Below are 16,603 nucleotides of genomic sequence, written 5' to 3'. Positions count from 1 at the left end.
GGATTGCAGCATCTGCAACCTAATCAAACTGCATGTGGAGCCCACGCAAACACGAGGAGAACATACAAAGTCCATACAGAACTAGTCAGATGGTGGAGTTGAACTCAGGACTTTCTTGTAGTGAGGCAAGAGTGCCAACCACTATTCCACCGTGCTTTTGATGACTAAAATATAAAAGTTGCCGTCTTTTTTTCTACTGACAGTTGCTCCAAACACTTTACAAAGCATCTTAGTTTCCTTAACATCAAATGCAAAATTTCTGTTGCATTTTCATGAGAAACAGGGAGCACAGAAGCTAGCTGTACAGTTCCCTGATCAAATGTTTGCATTTAACCTTACTGCACAAGCAGATTAGTTGGGATTGAATCACTTCCAACTCATCCTGCCACGAGTCTCGTTTATATTCGCTGACCAAAGTCGCCGTACATTACATCAGTTTTTGTGCTCGTACATTCGTTTTTATTTAGTTATCGTCGTGTTTCTGTCAGGAAACAAAGGTTGTTGACAAAAAGTATGACGAAACTTACACTGATGGCACAAAGCAGCTTAAAAAGTTGTAGACTTTTAACTCAGAATAGCCATCTCAAGCAACACATGAAAGCAGGGAGAGTGAATCAAACGAGGTAAAGCTGTGGGTCCTAAAACAAAAAGAACGAGTTCAAAGGTTTATAAAGCCTTCATAAAGCACAGAGCTGACAAGGGCAATGACCGGCGACCATTCTCTCTATTTATCATCAGGAACAACCCCTTTCACAAGTGGTCCTGTGATCTATTATTCATATAGAAAATTGGATCGTAGCAGCTTGAAAACAGCATGAGCCAAGATTTAAGGAGGCCTAATCATCTGTGACAAAAGCAGTAACCTCAGAGCTGAAAAATAAAGGCACAACACAAGAACCAAAAACTGCAGTTTCCAGTATCCAAAAAAAGTCAACCCTGATTAAACTCTTCAAACGGATATCTGCATGAGGAAGGGCACACAGTCTGTGTTCTTTGGTACTTTCTTCTGATCTGGGTTAAAAAACAAACAGTAAATATGCTGTAATGTGTAATTAGGTGCTAATGGAGCTTTGCTTCCATTCTGGTTTCCACCTGGAGACCACATGTAGTATTGAGTTTTATTAACTCATTCACTGCCAGCCATTTTCAAATCAGGTAACTCCCCACTGCCAGGGTTTTTGAGCATTTTTACTCATTTTTGAAGAGCCACAGAAAACGCTGAACCTACCAAAATGAAGAACAGACTCTCTTCTTTCATCCCAAAAAAAAAAAAGCTTGTTTCTACCATTTTCCATTCTTTAGTAATCAGCTGTAGAAGAGAGGTGGGTTCCACCAAAAATGCCTGTTTTGACCAAAAAAAGGGAGAAAACGAGCTTTTTGTGAAAAATACATTTCAAGCAGAAAAGTGCCTTTGACACTAATATTTCTTGCTTTGTGACACCTCTAACATATAAAATAGTTTTTCACTTCTATAAAACAGAAATAACACTGAGAAAGGTTATGTTTTATCAAAACTATTTATTTACAAATATATGAAAAAATAAAATTCACTGACAAGCTGCCCGAGGTTGTATTCTGGCCCCTCCCATTGAAAAACGTAATTGACGTCTATAGACGTCAATGGCAGTGAATGAGTTAATAACTCAGGATTATCAGGACAAAAGCTGCGACCAAAAACTAGCAGAGAAAAAAGCATAAGTGTAACATATACAAAGACAACATAAGCAGGACTTATATGAATACAGTTTTTACATGTTGAGATGATATCAGTCCACTAATTAGAGCAGATTAAATCCATTGCTGAATATGAGCAAGGTCTAATTCTGTGCTCTCGCTGGTATTACCTTTCATCCTGGAAGTGGAAAATAAACCTCCTGGTTTTGTGTTACAGTGGGTGGACAGCTACATTAATTGACTTCAACAGTAAATTGCATCATAGCACAAACTTTTGCCTAGTAACATATGCAAGACAGAGTCGAATCATCTCATCCTTCATTTGTATGTATACTCTGTATTCTTCTTCTTAATCTATACAGTCTGACATGTCCTGTACTTATGGATGCGCCTTGCTAGCCAAGCTAAAACTGCACAAACAAAACTGAAACAAAACATTCAAAATGAAATCAAAACGGATGACACGAAAAGCAAGTAATAACACATGACAATGCCTCAGTGTGGTCTGTAATAAGGTGGTAAAACTCTTGCTATCATCATAAACGTAACCTAAGACTCGTAAGGCCTATAGGAATTATTCCACCGTGTTTTCCAGTCCGAATTGATCTATTCCCAACACAGAACAGCCATCGACACGTCAGACATGGAGCTTTTTAATCACCAGAGCAATCAGCTAAAGTTCTTTCTCGAAAACCGGCAGGTGGTAACCAGATATGAGCACTCAACATCGAAGTTGGAAACTACCCAGGAGAAACTGAGTGACACCACAGCAGGAGGAAAATGGGACATGCCGCAGCTATTATCGCCATCTTTTTATCACAATTGCTTCCCTTACGCTGTTCTCTTCATCTCCCACTTCCTTCACCTGTCAGCGCTCTCCCTCCCACTCTTCGTATTTGTGTGTCCCACACCACCACCACCACTCCTCACTCACACACATACAAATACACTCGCATGAACAAATGAGTCACTGACAGTTTGTGAGAAAGGGTTTTCAGCATAGTAAGGAAGTCAGAGATCAAGTGATTGAAGGATAGGCCACGCAGTGGATGATGCAGTGCAAATTAGAGCTGAATGAGACAAAAAAAGAGGGGAGGGGAAAGAGGAGTATCAGGAAAATGGAGCCAAGAGGAAGCGGCAGACAACTGGAGACACAAATAAATGTGTAAATATAAATTGAGGTTATCAGGGGAGAAGAAAGCAGGGAGATGAGGCAGTCTGACAAATTATGTTCCAGCTCAGAGATCTAATCAGATATCTGGAGATTACCACATTCCCTTCTGACTCCTTCCACCAAACGACGTCACCATCCAAATCCTTCCATCAGTCCAACCTCCCCATCACCCTCAGGGAGAAAGTTCCCAGCCCCCCACATCCCATTTCCACCTGCAAAGACACACTTTGAAGTGTTTATTGGCGGGTAGGTCACTGATCAAGTGCCGCAGCAGGGCTTAGCCCATACTGCTGGGTGCCTTTCAAGAGCTCAGTGTTGCTTTGCTATGTTTATAAGGGTTAAATCCAGAAACAGGTGCTGTGCAAGCCAAACAGTAAGAGGTGTATGATAAGATAAAATAAAATAAAATAAAAATTCAGCCTATTCTGAACTGCCTTCATAAAGCAGTGTGTGGATTGATCTTTGCAAATAAAAGTGCAACAATATCTTTGTGAGATACAATATCTTTTGTTTGGACAGTTTTAGCAAGGAGGAAACTCCATCCTATAGTTTCTCCTGCAAATGACGCTACCCACAGGCACAGCTAGAAGTAAATCTCCTTCATGGGGGCTTGCAGTTATGATAAATAACGTTTAGTGCAGATAAAACTGAATCGAATAAAACTGCAAGTTGAGAAAATTAATCATCCTAATTCGTTACACCAGAAACCTTTTGCCTTTCCCATCTAAAGATATTTGTACAGGCTCTAGTTGAGGCGAACTGGTAATTCCAGTTTTACTCTTTTCCTATGCATTATGCAGGTGTTGCATTTTCTGTTCTCCCCCTCAAGTCAGAAGGTCACAGCCTCATCCCTACTCCTGCCAATGCCCGTGTCCTTCCACAGAAATGCATTTTATTTAAGTACTATTGAATGAGACACTGAAGCTCAACCTCCCCACTGTGAAATGCTCTGGATAAGAGCACTAACTTAAGTGCCTAAAATGGAAATGTAATGTAAATTACACTGATGCTGAAATTGATGAGGTGCCTGTGCTGCAGTGTACAGCAGCAAAAGCAGCCTCTGCGTCTTCCCGAGGGTGTTTAATCTATGACTGATGGATGTAAGACGAAGACAACGATTGTAATTATCATCATCATCTTTGTAAAACATTCATCATTACCATCATCAACATAACCGTTATCTCGCTCTTTCACCAACCAGCCATTATCATAACCATAATCACTCACGTGCACATCCATACAGAGTCCAATACGTGTGTGTGTGTGACAATACACACACACAAAAAAATCCTGCAAGCTCATGATCAGCGATATTCATGTGTCTTTAAATGCAACACCAACAAACATGCACAGCTATCTGCACATGCTCAAAGATCACATTTAATACATATGGATGTACTATCTCATCTGCACAGGGAAAGCAGTCCAGCAATGCAGATTAAGCCTCCGGCTAATCAGAGCTGCTCACGTGGAGCAGGTCTGGATGTAGGGCATGCCGGCTCAGTAGCCATGAGTCTTCCTAGCTATATCCAGTGGATAACACAGAAATTAAAGGTGTTAACACAGTTCCCAGTTTGCATGTCTCTGGGGGATAGCAGTCCATTGAAGGCAGCTGTGCACACATCTGAAAGAGTTTCAAGGACGTATCAAAGATTCACAGATGCGCTGATTTATATAGTTTATATACATTAAAGTCTTTGAGAGAAGCAAGTTAAACAAGGTTTATGTAACTGCTATTTCTGTAATTGAGACTCTGCTTGAACAGGCTTGAAGATGAGCATACGCAAAGTAGATAATAACAAATATAATTAATGAACTTTAATGAACTGCAGTAAAATTAATGGACTTAATGATAATTACATATTACTTTTAGAGATGCATCCCTTGTAATCAGATTAACAGTCGATGTGGTCAGTTAACTAACAACCGTAATCTGTAATTTATCACCATCAACAGTATTTTCTGGGATCATTTTTAAGCATTTTCTGGCCTTTGTTACAGTTTAAAGTGGACTTGAAAGCTGAGAGAGAGCAGGGGGAAGACACAGGGCTGGAGCAGATGGCAGCATGGAAACGGTATCATCACTTTAACTTAGCTTTGAGTGCACTACAAAGCAGGTAAGGTTATATTTACTTACCGATGTTTTGAGTGTCTAGCATTGTTGTGTCTGCATTATCGTTGCTGTTTATCTGCTGACATTTGAGATCTGTTTTATTAGTTCCAGTTGCCATAAATGGCAAAGCAAGCTTTGTAGCTCAAGCAGTTTTAACTAGCTATGGTCTGTTTAAAAACTTCTCAGGAAAAGAAGCCTGTAAATTTAACTGCAAAACAGCTTTTCAACCCAGGAGAGTGGAGCAGCAATGACCAGTGGACCCAATCCGAGCCTCCCTGTTACCCAACTAATAGGAAAAAAAAAGAAAAAGAAAAAAAGAGCAACACTATTTCTCATTTCTTATGGTGTGTACAGTCTACACCTCATCTCCATCACACCCTCTTCTTATTATCTTGAGCTCAAGAAATACACAAGACCTCTGAAGCAGGCAGAACCTTCTGCTGAATAAAATTACCTCTGATGGCTTAGAGTGCATACACACACACACACACACACACACACACACACACACACACACACACAGCCTCGCTGCTTGCAAAAAATATATTTCATTCATAATTTAATGCCGTTTTGTGGAAAAAGAGCAACCGTGTGAGGGACAGACGAAAGAAGAGAACAGTAGATGTTTCCAGTCAGATTAGCATAACTGAGTTTTCAGCACTGCAATTATAGGTGCAGCATTTGGCTGATCAAAGAGACGTGCTCCTCTTGTATGTGCAGATACTGTATATCTATTGAATCTATATGTGAAACGGCTAACGCGGACTGGAGACACCAGCTCTCAACTCCAGCATTTTCCATTGGACTCACTTCAAACTACAGGATGCTACATTTGTTCTTGATGCCTGGATTGTGTTTGAGTTTATGGATGGACCTGTGCATCTACTTTGTAGTTTTGTCAGTTTGCCGTCCCCCCTGTTCATGTTATCTTTGTCTCATCTGGGAAGTTGTATGAGTTTAAAATTATGATGCATTAGTATCAAATTGCTGTGGAGGTGGAAAGATCCCAAGCATTTTGTCCTGGACTTCAGCAGCACTAGAATCAATGAATAGAAAATTAATAGGTGAAAGAGGATTAAACCAGTAAAGGAGAAAAATAGTAATTGGAGGAAAAGTAAAACAGCAAGACTGATGAAAAGAAAAAGAACAACAGATAGATTAAAAAAAGCAAAGGAGAGCAAAGCAGAAAGAGCAATTTTTAAAAAGAGATTTGGAAAGGAAGATGATGAGGGGCTATATTCAAAAACTTTGAAGTGAACGGTGCATTTGTTGGACTATTTCCAGCTAAAACCCCAAGAAAAAAAAACAACTTAAGAATCTTCTTGCCTTTGGAGTTACAAAAGTGGTGTTTAAAAAGCTCCTTTTATGCAACTTTTCTCCTTCTTTTGATGTAAACTGAGGTGTAACTTCCCATTTTCAGCATTTTGGTTGGAAAGGTCCCAGACTAGCTTTCGCAATTATATGTCACAGCCCATGCAAATTTACTGAAGTTATTGCTTTACTGAAAAAAAGGCAGCTCATGATGATAATACCCGTTTCTGCTTTGTTAGCAGATAAAACTTTATCATAGGTAAATGCTGCTGTGATACAAAGAGCATATCTTTCATCTACACCACAGGTATGACGCCTCATAATCAACAAACTGAAAGCTCCCATCAGACAGCAGTAAGCTTCTCAGCAGGACTACTTTAGAGTGTCTGACAAGAAATAACATAAAATACTTTTGAGCTAAATGGCACAAGGCTTTTATCTTTTATTGTATGTGAGCAAAAAATGAGCTATGGCGCCTAACCTAAGGCTAAAAGCTTCCCAGCTTCACTCTTGTCACACTTTGCCATGAAAATGATGTGTTAAAAACTTTATTGCAAAAAGAGGCATAGTATGGCACAGTCGTAGTGTGCAGCACGTTGCATCATCTGATACCTTACAGATTGCACAACAGACTGCAAGAGAACAAATATGATTGTCAGAATGTCCCAATGCAATGCATGCGATGAATTTGTTATTTCTCTATAGCCCCTGCTCTCATACCCTGACCCATCATGACACATCTTTATTACATCCTATTAGATTAATTTGTGGAACTGCATTGAAAACAACAACACTTATTTTATCTGGCCTAAGTAATATCTCCAAAAGGCACAGTAACTTTTTTTGAATTGAAAGATCAATAGGGTGTTATGTCCCTGAACATTTCTTGGTCAGGACCCGTAACTAGGCAACCAGTGAAGAATCCACAAAGTTAGTGCTTTCAGCAATGACAAAGGTGCGCCATTAGTTTTGCAGGTATTTGGTTGCCTGGGTCCACACGTTTTAATCCGTCTACTCTGATGTATCTGGCATTGTTAAATGTAACAGCAGTCTCTCCATTACAAAAAAAAAGAAAAGAAAAAACAGTCCAATGAAAGCCGCAGACAAAAAGTGGCGGACCAATTTACCAAACCACTGACACCGCCATCTCCAGAGGCAAATACCTTACATTTAGTTCTAAGATGTCTTTCCCAGAGTGTTTGTTTCTTCTACTTTTCGCTGACAGCCTTGTTGCAAGCACAAGGATCCCATAACACACAAGCAGCCAGCACAGACACTTCTTTGGAGGAGAGTTCCTCATCAGCCTCTGACTGATGCTCTTTTCACAACACAATGCTGGTCCAGGATACACAGGTAATGAAAAGCACAGACGTTCACGCGCACACAGAAATCACCGCGTGTGCTCGCTGCCGGTGTGCAAACCATGCGTTCTCTCATTCTCTTTTAATAGCCTCTATTGTTGGGATTGTGTGGGAGCGAGTCAGTGATTTGCCACGGCCGGTATAATTCTCTCATTATGAGTTCAGAAGGGGAAAGTAAAGGGACGGAATGATGGAAGAATAAAGGCCCAGAGGCGCACAAAGAGCAGAACCCAACTTATAATGGAGCAAATCCATCAGTCTCTCTCTTCATCTCTGTCTGTCTGTCCAATGGCCGTACCACACTTCAGATGGAAGTCATTTTAGAAATCTTGGAGGGGGGAAAAAGGGGCTCTGAGGACATGCAAAGACGAAAATGGAGTACAAGTAGGCTTACCCCTGTCATAATGGTATGCAATCTGGCAGGGGGAGTGAGACAGATATGCAGGCTGAAAAGGAGGACAGTGAGAATGAAGCAAGGAGGCAGACGCGCTATGAGATGCGATGGTTAGATCAGCGCTTCCACCTCTCTGGATGGGTTTAGCAGCAGTATAGAGCTCCTAGCGAGCTTATTTTCACCACAAGGTTGCCGTGACCTAACTCGGGCTCAGGCTTCTGAAATCCCATTCACTCTCCAAGCCTTACAAAAGCCAGCTTTGGCTATGGCTCATTGCTCGCATCATTGGTTCAATTTTGCAAGCATATGAGTGTGTGCGCGAGTGCAACAATGAAGGAAAAAAAGACCCAAAAAAATCTTTGCACTCGCTTGAGGGTAATTTAAAGAGACCCCTGCCATTTCCTCATGATACCCTCAGGTCTTTAAGACTGTTGGCTCAGTGTTCAATCACCACAACAGCCTCACCTTAACAACAATGACTCCAGTAACCTTGGCCATCCATTAACCTGTCTAAGAACAAAAGCCGTTTCCACAGGGAGCCATTAGACGAATATAGCTCTGTGAATGGAAGTATCCAATACACCAGATGGGTTGTGCTTTATACCAGCTCCAGGGCTGGACAGTAGTCTCTCAGAGACCATTTTTCAGATGGAGAAATTAGGCTAAATTAGCACAACACATGGAAAATGCTCAGCTTCAATACTGGAGTCCATCCATAAGTCCGCAACTGCAGGTGGATGCTAATAATTGCCTGCAGCGCTGTACATGCCTGTGTGCGGTTCACCTACTTTTAACCAACCATTACATCGCATTCAGTTGAAAGCGTGGGATTCCCACAGGCAAAAAAAAATATCTTTAGACTCTCGTAAAGACTACGACTTTTTTTATTGTTTGTTGAACAATATATCCAGAAACGAGAGGCTCAAACTGGGTGTAGTGCTTAACAGTCTGTAATTATTTCTTGCAAAAAATAACAACAACCTGCCTTTATGGGAGCACAATTACAAAGCAGTCACCCGAATATAAAAGTTACCAACTGCATTGAACGACTCACTTCACCCAACACTGCACAGCAGTTTGAATGTGGGCCACTTTCCACTGAGCATTTTACTAGCAGCAAATGATAATTCTAAATTATTGCCATCATGTGTTTGGTGGTACATTTATTACTGTGCATGCATAATGCAGAATAAAGGCACTGCCCCGTGCGGCGTGAAGCTGCGAGCGGGTAGGAGAGAAATTAAAACAATGCGTCTCATTTGCCTTTGTCGCGCATCAGTCCTGCTGAGAGGACGGAGACAGTCTGGCTCAAAAAGATGTCACACAGCTAAAAGTTTGAGTCCTGAATTGGGAATTTACATCTATTATGTATAAGTTGAGCCAAGCTGAGATGGTAGCCAGTCACTCCTGCCTATCCGTTACAGCTAAGGATGTGTCACCTGTCTCTTCCTGTCCCATATGGTTTTCACTGACTAACATTACAGCTGTACCTCCTGGCTACAGAGCAGATAATACCAGTGTGTACACACATGCACTTTTCTGTCTGACAGGTGTATTTGTGCAGCGTGAAGAAGGTGTCCACTGTAGCAGCACTTGTGTGTGTGTGTGCGCATCAGTTTTTGTCTCATCTCCAATAGTGCAGGTTTGTGTAAACACCTGAGCAGGCAGGTGTGTGTGTGTGTGTGAGTTTGTCTGTCTGATGAAGCTCAACCATGGGACTTAATGTCTGAGTATGTGTGTGTTTCTGTCTCACATGGGGGAAGCAGGGGACAGCCACGGCGAGAGAGCTGAGGTGTAACACCTTGTTAATGTGACAGACACAGTAAAACAGCCACAGAGGGAATGAGGTACCGTTGTCTACTTTGCTCGATAACTTGACAGATACAAGAAGCAGCAGCAGTTCGGTTTGTTAAGCTGCTCTCGAGTCCAGTTCCCAACACACCTTACTTAGATAAGTACCTGGCACAGAGCTCTGGAAACACTATTTTAGTTAAGTGGAGTTGCTTTATTATTATCGGTGTAAACGCTTAAAGTTCTGACCAAACTTGATTGCAAACTCAGAAATGGCAGGCTCGAGTGGGAAGCGCAGTGAGCATTCTGGGACTTATTTAGGTCTGCAACAGTTCTGGCAGGGCACCAATCGATGACGAGGGACACACAGCCATCTTGGAGCACAGACTGCCCCCCAAAAAAAGCGACAGCTAGCCTTTTATTTCTTGGCGTTTCTAGACAAACCTTTTCTAAGCTTAAAAGAGCAACTCACAGGTTGAATTTGTCACAGGATTTATACTCGTATGTATGATTGCAGAAGCTCAGTAACTTTATGTTCCTGAAGATGGAGTTCAGATGTGATGATGATGAAGCCAGGACCATGTTAGATTGATATCCGGTACAGACGCCCACCATGTACCAACATTAGAAATGATCCCAGATTCATCGGATAATTAGTTTCAACAAAAATGTGAACTATGCGATTTTTTTCCTGATGTATGCCAGCTTCTACCTTAGTCATCTCCCCCTCTTTCTGATGAGGCACAGTATTGATTTATGTGGTCAACGAATCCCAGCTGAAGCATTCGTTTCTGTTATGGACTGTTAGAGTTGTTACAGTTTTGTATTTTCTGACTAGTTTTTATTTTTATTTCCGTTTTACTTTTTGTTTACACAGTGGATTTACTCGTTTCTGTTCAGTTTTTATTAATTTCAGTGTATTTTTTTCTAGTACTCTTGTATGGCAGGCACAAACCAATGAAAACAGATTTTTAGGTATTAAAAAACTTTCAAACAAAACAATTTGAATAAAAACAGATGATGAGCTATTAATGCTCACGTGAGCGAATGTGTAATTATTTCAGAGCTTTCTCATTTTGTTCCTTCGCTCTGTGCCTCCATGAACTTTTAACTTCTTGTTCTGTCCATTACTTCCTTCCACCGTTTCTATTCCAATTAAAACGTTATTTTTGTCTTATAACTACAGCAGTCTGTACATCAGACATCAAAGTCAATGTTTAAATCGGTATATTTTGATGAAATGACTCGTTTTGCCTGGTAAACACAACGCGTGGCTCAGACAGAGATATTAATGTGGCTGTGTGTACCTGATAGACGTGGTAGGCGTTGGCAGCTCTGCCTTGCAGGAACACAGAGGGGATCCATACGTTGATGAGAGCGCGATGAGCCCTGAGTGACACAAACAACAAACAGTTCTCACCGCCGTCTTCATTATCATCATCATTATCCCGAGCAGCGGCAACATTAACAGTATGTCAGCACTGTGTTTGGACAGCTACCATTGTTTGCAGTTCACTCTGGTAAAACACCTGAAAATCTAATTTAGTTGTAAACTCAGAGGAAACAGTGCAAAGGGAGAAAAAGGGGTGAGAGACATCAAACTATGAGAGGATAGAAAGGGGTGAGAGAAAGATGCGTTGGACGGGGGATATAGAGAAATGTTCTTACGTCTCAAAATCTGACAGGCTAGGGTCATCTGACGTCTGGCTTAAATCACCTGGAACCTGGAAAAAAAATGAATGAGAGGAAGAACGCTAAAGAGCAGGGAACAAACAAAAGGAGGACTTTCATTTCAAATACAGGACAAACTCCTGCACAAATATGTTATCAGATACGCACAAAAAAAACACTGAATCCATCTACCAGTGATCCCTACACCAGTGTGTTCCCTGTGTATGTATTCATCAAGCATGCATGCCTCCAGGTTGGTGAAGTAACCACATTAAACGTGCTACATGTTGGCCTTGTGGATGAGAAAGAGTATGTGTGTACATGGCCGTGGGAAAGAAAGGAGACAGCAACTGCCCCTGCCCAACAATATGTATCAACATGCGAAACGAATAACCAAGATATACACAGCATACCCATGCATCCATACACGCAGGATGTTCCTGCAATTCATACATACAGTGTGTAATTACTATGTAATCAATCTTAAACTTCTAATACTATTCAATTTACTGCTATTGTGCAATGTCCAAACACTCAGACAAATTACATTTTGATGCTTTGGCAATTTTGTCTCTTGACACTTTCATGCCAATAAAAGCCTCGAGAAATGAAGTCAATCGAATTGAGAAAGAGAGTGAGTGTACTTGTGTTACTCATGTTGTGTGTGTGTGTGTGTGTGTGTGTGTGTGTGTGGGGGGGGGGGGGTCTAAATCTGTTTAGAAAATCATGTTGCCGGGATAAAGCAAGAGCCCGTAACAAAAATCATCAAATTTCACGGTGCGACAGCTTGGTTTTGATAAGGTTATGGTTGGGTGAGTAGTGCTTATATCTAAGGTTAGGGTAAGTCTCCAGGGAATCAATGCAAGTTAATGTAATGTCGCCTGAAGTGTTGGGAATATGATAGCTTGTGTGTCTTCCCCCAACCTGTCTCTCCCAGAGCTGGCATGTCAGCTATTCAGATTTCCCAGAGAGCCTATCTAAACCTGAGCAAAAACACTGTCACCACAGCCAGTGCAATTGGGCCGCCAGCCTCCAGGCTTTCATCAAACACACACACACACACACACGCACGCACGCACGCACGCACAGAGAGAAGGTAATAGATGAGCAAGACCAAGAAAGGGATCAGTGAGGCAGCGACCCTGGTTTGGCTGTCTGCAGCAGCTCTGAGTTATAGCAAGCACGGAGCACTTAGGAAACAGAGATGGACATGCACAAAACACACACACGCCCACAGGAGTCCAGTACAGCAGGGCTGAAGCTCAGGGATAAGAGCTCCTATCTGCTACCTGGGGCTCCCTTCACTGAAGCTATACCAACTCAAACTGTGGGCAGGCTGTGTGTGTGCACGTCTAGACAGCTTTAGGCTCTCCAGAGCATGACCAGACGTTGGTAATCTGTGCGTTTTTCTTGTTAGTGTAGAAAGTAGTGAGAAAAAGTAGCTCTGTCTGTGTACTGTCTAACAAGAACAATGGATACTTAGTATTAACATCGATAGCCATCAAGATCAGGAGAAAGTCTCCCGGAGAAAATCAAATCTCACCAACAGAAAATAAGAAAGAAGATAACTATTATTGACGCCGCCGACTGTTGGGGAAAATGAACCGAGGGATGGACAAACAAACAGGACCAAGTAGAAATGAAAATCAAACAGAATCAGTGGGCAAGTCAAAGAAGAGAAAAGGAGAAAACCCGCAGAGAAATCAGACGAGACAGGATGCGTCTGTTGCTGTGTGCCACTCACCGGTCCTCTCAGGTCAATGAGCTCCTGTCTCATCTGGATTATGAGGTGGTCTTTGGCCATGAGCAAACGGTACAGGCGCTCATTAAACTCTATCAATTCACCATGCATCTCAGCCACCTAAAAAACACACACACACACACACACACACACACACACACACACACACACACACACACACACACGAAGAAAACTTGAATTAATCAAACCGTGGACCACTCTTCTGCAGGACACAATTATGTACAGTGTAAAATCATTTAAACATCATTGTAGGAGTCAGAAAACAAAAAATTAATTGTCAGTTTATATGAAAATCACACAAAAATCACACAAAAGGCAAACACACTCCAGTTAAGACATAATGGATAAGGACAGCAGGACAATTTCCAACAGAGATAGGAATGATGGAGGGAGAGGAGGTGAAATTTGTTCCCATCCTATGTGTTCTCCTTCCTCCCTGCTATTCAAATGTCATGAGCTCTAACTAACCTTGACACAATGTTATTCCGTGTGTGTGCGTGCGTGTGTTCATGCAAATACAGCCAAGCTATCCAGTGTGTCTGTGTGTGTGTTCCCCAGCCTGTCTGCCTAACCAGGCTGGACGCTGTGGACAGGTCTCTGTCAGGAGACTGACAGCTGTGACACACACTGTGCTGTATGGAGGACACCTGCTGTCACAGCCACTTGGAAAGAGCGCCGTTGCCGGCTGACAGGTGAGCTGAGCATCAGTGTTGCTCCAGTGCTGACCTTCATACATTAACTTTATCCCATCGCATTTAGAAGCCACACACTGCCATAAAGAAGAGGGGAGATTTCTCGAGTAATAAAGACAAGAGTGTTGACGACGATATTAAATCTGTGGTTCCCTGAATATTTTACAAAATAGCTTTATGCCAAAGTCGGTTTGTGTTCTCGTACCAGGCAAGGTATATGAAAACTGCAATATTACCAAAGGAAAACAGTGAAAAGAGCAACAGGAAAGGCTCATTTCAAACAAAGGTGACAGTGAAAGTAGCCAGAAAATGTTTTTAACCAAGAAAAATGAAATATTGCAGCTTTATTTATAGAGTATGTGTGGCACTGAAAAACATTTACACAGTAGTTCTGATGCTGGTTGGCTGCGGTCTTTGCTGGCTGTGAGGACAACAACTCTGTTTCTCATTTAAGTTTTTCTTCAACTAGGTGAAATCGACTGAGGTTTAGGGGTGGGTTTTAATAATCGATTCATCGATTAAAAACGATTCTGGCTTGGAGAACGTGATATCGATTCATTAAAATCCTGAATAGATTTTTTTATATAAATTTATTTTGCCCGAAAATTTCAGAATCTCAGGTGAAACGTCACAAAATTTTGACAACCACCAAACATTTAAAACAGTAAATGAGAGCAGGAACATGGCTTCTGCACAAAGACGTAAACACAAAGTGCGCATCAGACTTAGTGAGATGTCGCCTTTCTCACCCGACGGCACGGACACGCTCGGGGCTGAAAGCCGACAGCTCGCTGATTCCGATGTTTCGGCGGGTCCGCGCTTTGTGTTTACGCCCTTTTTGCGCTGATTCTAAAGCTGTTAGTTTTATCTCTCTCCAAACAATATTGACCGAACCAGCAGCAAAAGAAGATCCAAACTAAGCTTCACATAAACATCGTCATGAATTCACTCTGACTTTTGCTGTTTTGCTGCCACCACAATAAAATCACACTTCATGCCCAGCTCGCTCTCTCTCTCTCTCTCTCTCAGTGTACTTCAAGAACAGTTTCCCGTCTATCCCCGAAATCTGTTTTTGCATTATTCGCTTGCTTGTTACGCACAAGTCTACCGCTGTTTACAGCGCTGTCGGACGATGTTTTTTTTTAACTTTTACTTACTTCCGAAAAGAAAACCTAATTTCTGCCGTTCAATAGGCTTCTGAACAAATTTAAACTTTTTAAAATTAAACAAAATGCAAAATGCTGTGTCTCTAATAAAACCGCTGTAACTTCAGAGGTAATGTTCATAAGCTGATTAATGGTTTTCTTTCGTTTTTGATGTACTGCAGAATATTTTTATAAAATCCCAGACCAGGAAAATCACCTTCATGTTTTTCTGTGTTTTATCTTCAGCTACTTTGACACAAAGGCATCTGCTGTGATGCTCACACCTTTGATAAAGTCTGGAACGTGTCAGCTTCCTTTTTATAGATACAAAAATATGTAAATGTACTGATCTGAGTTATAATATTTCTGACTGTCTGAGGCAAAATTTCCCAGATTCAAATCGAATCGTGGATCGAATCGATTCAGGACCTTGTGAATCGGAATCGAATCAATTCTAGAAATCAGTGACGATACCCAGCCCTACTGAGGTTGCAGCCCACTTTTACAAGCGTCTGCCATTTAAACTTGAGTTTGTCACTTTATCGGTTTGTAACAATGATTGAAATTAAAGGGGCAGTATTATGATTTCTCTTCCTCAATACAATACAGTAGATGTACTGTTACGGCACATCTTTCATGCTCTATAAGGTCATGAGAGTGGATATCACCAATTTGGTCTGAGAAACTGAGCATGAGCTCACAAGCCCAACCTACTTGCTGTTTAAACCTTGCATTTGTAAGAGAGAACCAATTAGGAGACAGCTGGCTTACAATCAGTGAAAAAAAAGCTTGTTTTACCAGTGACTACCACTGCCAGAGACAACAGTGCTGTCTGTCAGGGAACAACTGACGCGTTCTATAGGTAATTTGTCAACATTTATTGAATGTTTCAAAATTGTATCAAATTTACTTTTCAGTTGCCATGACAACCACAAGACAACAGCAAAGACAGCAAAGCTGCAGTGGAGCAGAGACGAGTTTTGCCACAAGAACAAATAACGAATCTCCTTGAAATCTGACTGCATTCAACTGGACAAAAGAATGAAATACAAATAAATAAATGAAAAAGAAGAAGATCACGCAGAATAAGCTAGTCTTAAGTATTCAATAGTGATAATGGGTTTTTCCTTGATTGCAAAAGACTTTACAGGTTTTGTCTTAATTGTCATTTGCTGTATTCATCTCAGTAAGGCCGCAGAGCACAAATCACACTGAGTCATGATGCCTGCCGTGTATTTGGTATAAACCGTGAGCAGGAAAAGATCATTTTGCCAACGTAGGTGGAGATGTTAAAATGCTCTTTTAGGTGATACTGCTGTTCACTTCTGTCACAGCTTTGCTATTTTCAGGCAAACAAATAAAGTCATGTGTTAGACTACTATTAGATTGAGAAAGACAACTACACAAAGTAGACACGATTCATTTTGTGTTATATGCACAATCTCAGCACATTTGCAGACTTCAAATGTAAAAAGGGAAACATGAACAACAAATGCACACGTCCAGGAAAAAATG

The 16,603-nt window shown here is 41.3% G+C and overlaps 1 protein-coding gene across 2 annotated transcripts in view; it reads right to left on the bottom strand.

Annotated features, from left to right (window-relative positions):
- snx29 (sorting nexin 29) overlaps nt 1–16,603 on the bottom strand; it is a 145,144-nt gene that overhangs the window by 31,614 nt on the left and 96,927 nt on the right. The window contains exons 16-19 of one of the 2 annotated variants that reach the window (XM_085283943.1): nt 13,234–13,350; nt 11,903–11,929; nt 11,487–11,542; nt 11,126–11,207 (exon numbers count right to left, since the gene is read on the bottom strand). In XM_085283943.1, coding sequence (XP_085140069.1) covers nt 11,126–11,207; nt 11,487–11,542; nt 11,903–11,929; nt 13,234–13,350 — 282 coding nt within the window. The remainder of the gene's footprint in view (nt 1–11,125; nt 11,208–11,486; nt 11,543–11,902; nt 11,930–13,233; nt 13,351–16,603) is intronic. The other variant, XM_085283944.1, reaches the window with a different exon arrangement.

This window comes from Mchenga conophoros, linkage group LG8 (genome assembly GCF_057382185.1).
Source record: "Mchenga conophoros isolate Kocher_MC1m ecotype Shallow Benthic linkage group LG8, M_conophoros_male_GT1.1, whole genome shotgun sequence".
NCBI lineage: Eukaryota > Metazoa > Chordata > Actinopteri > Cichliformes > Cichlidae > Mchenga > Mchenga conophoros.
This window is presented reverse-complemented; position numbering and strand designations above follow the sequence as displayed.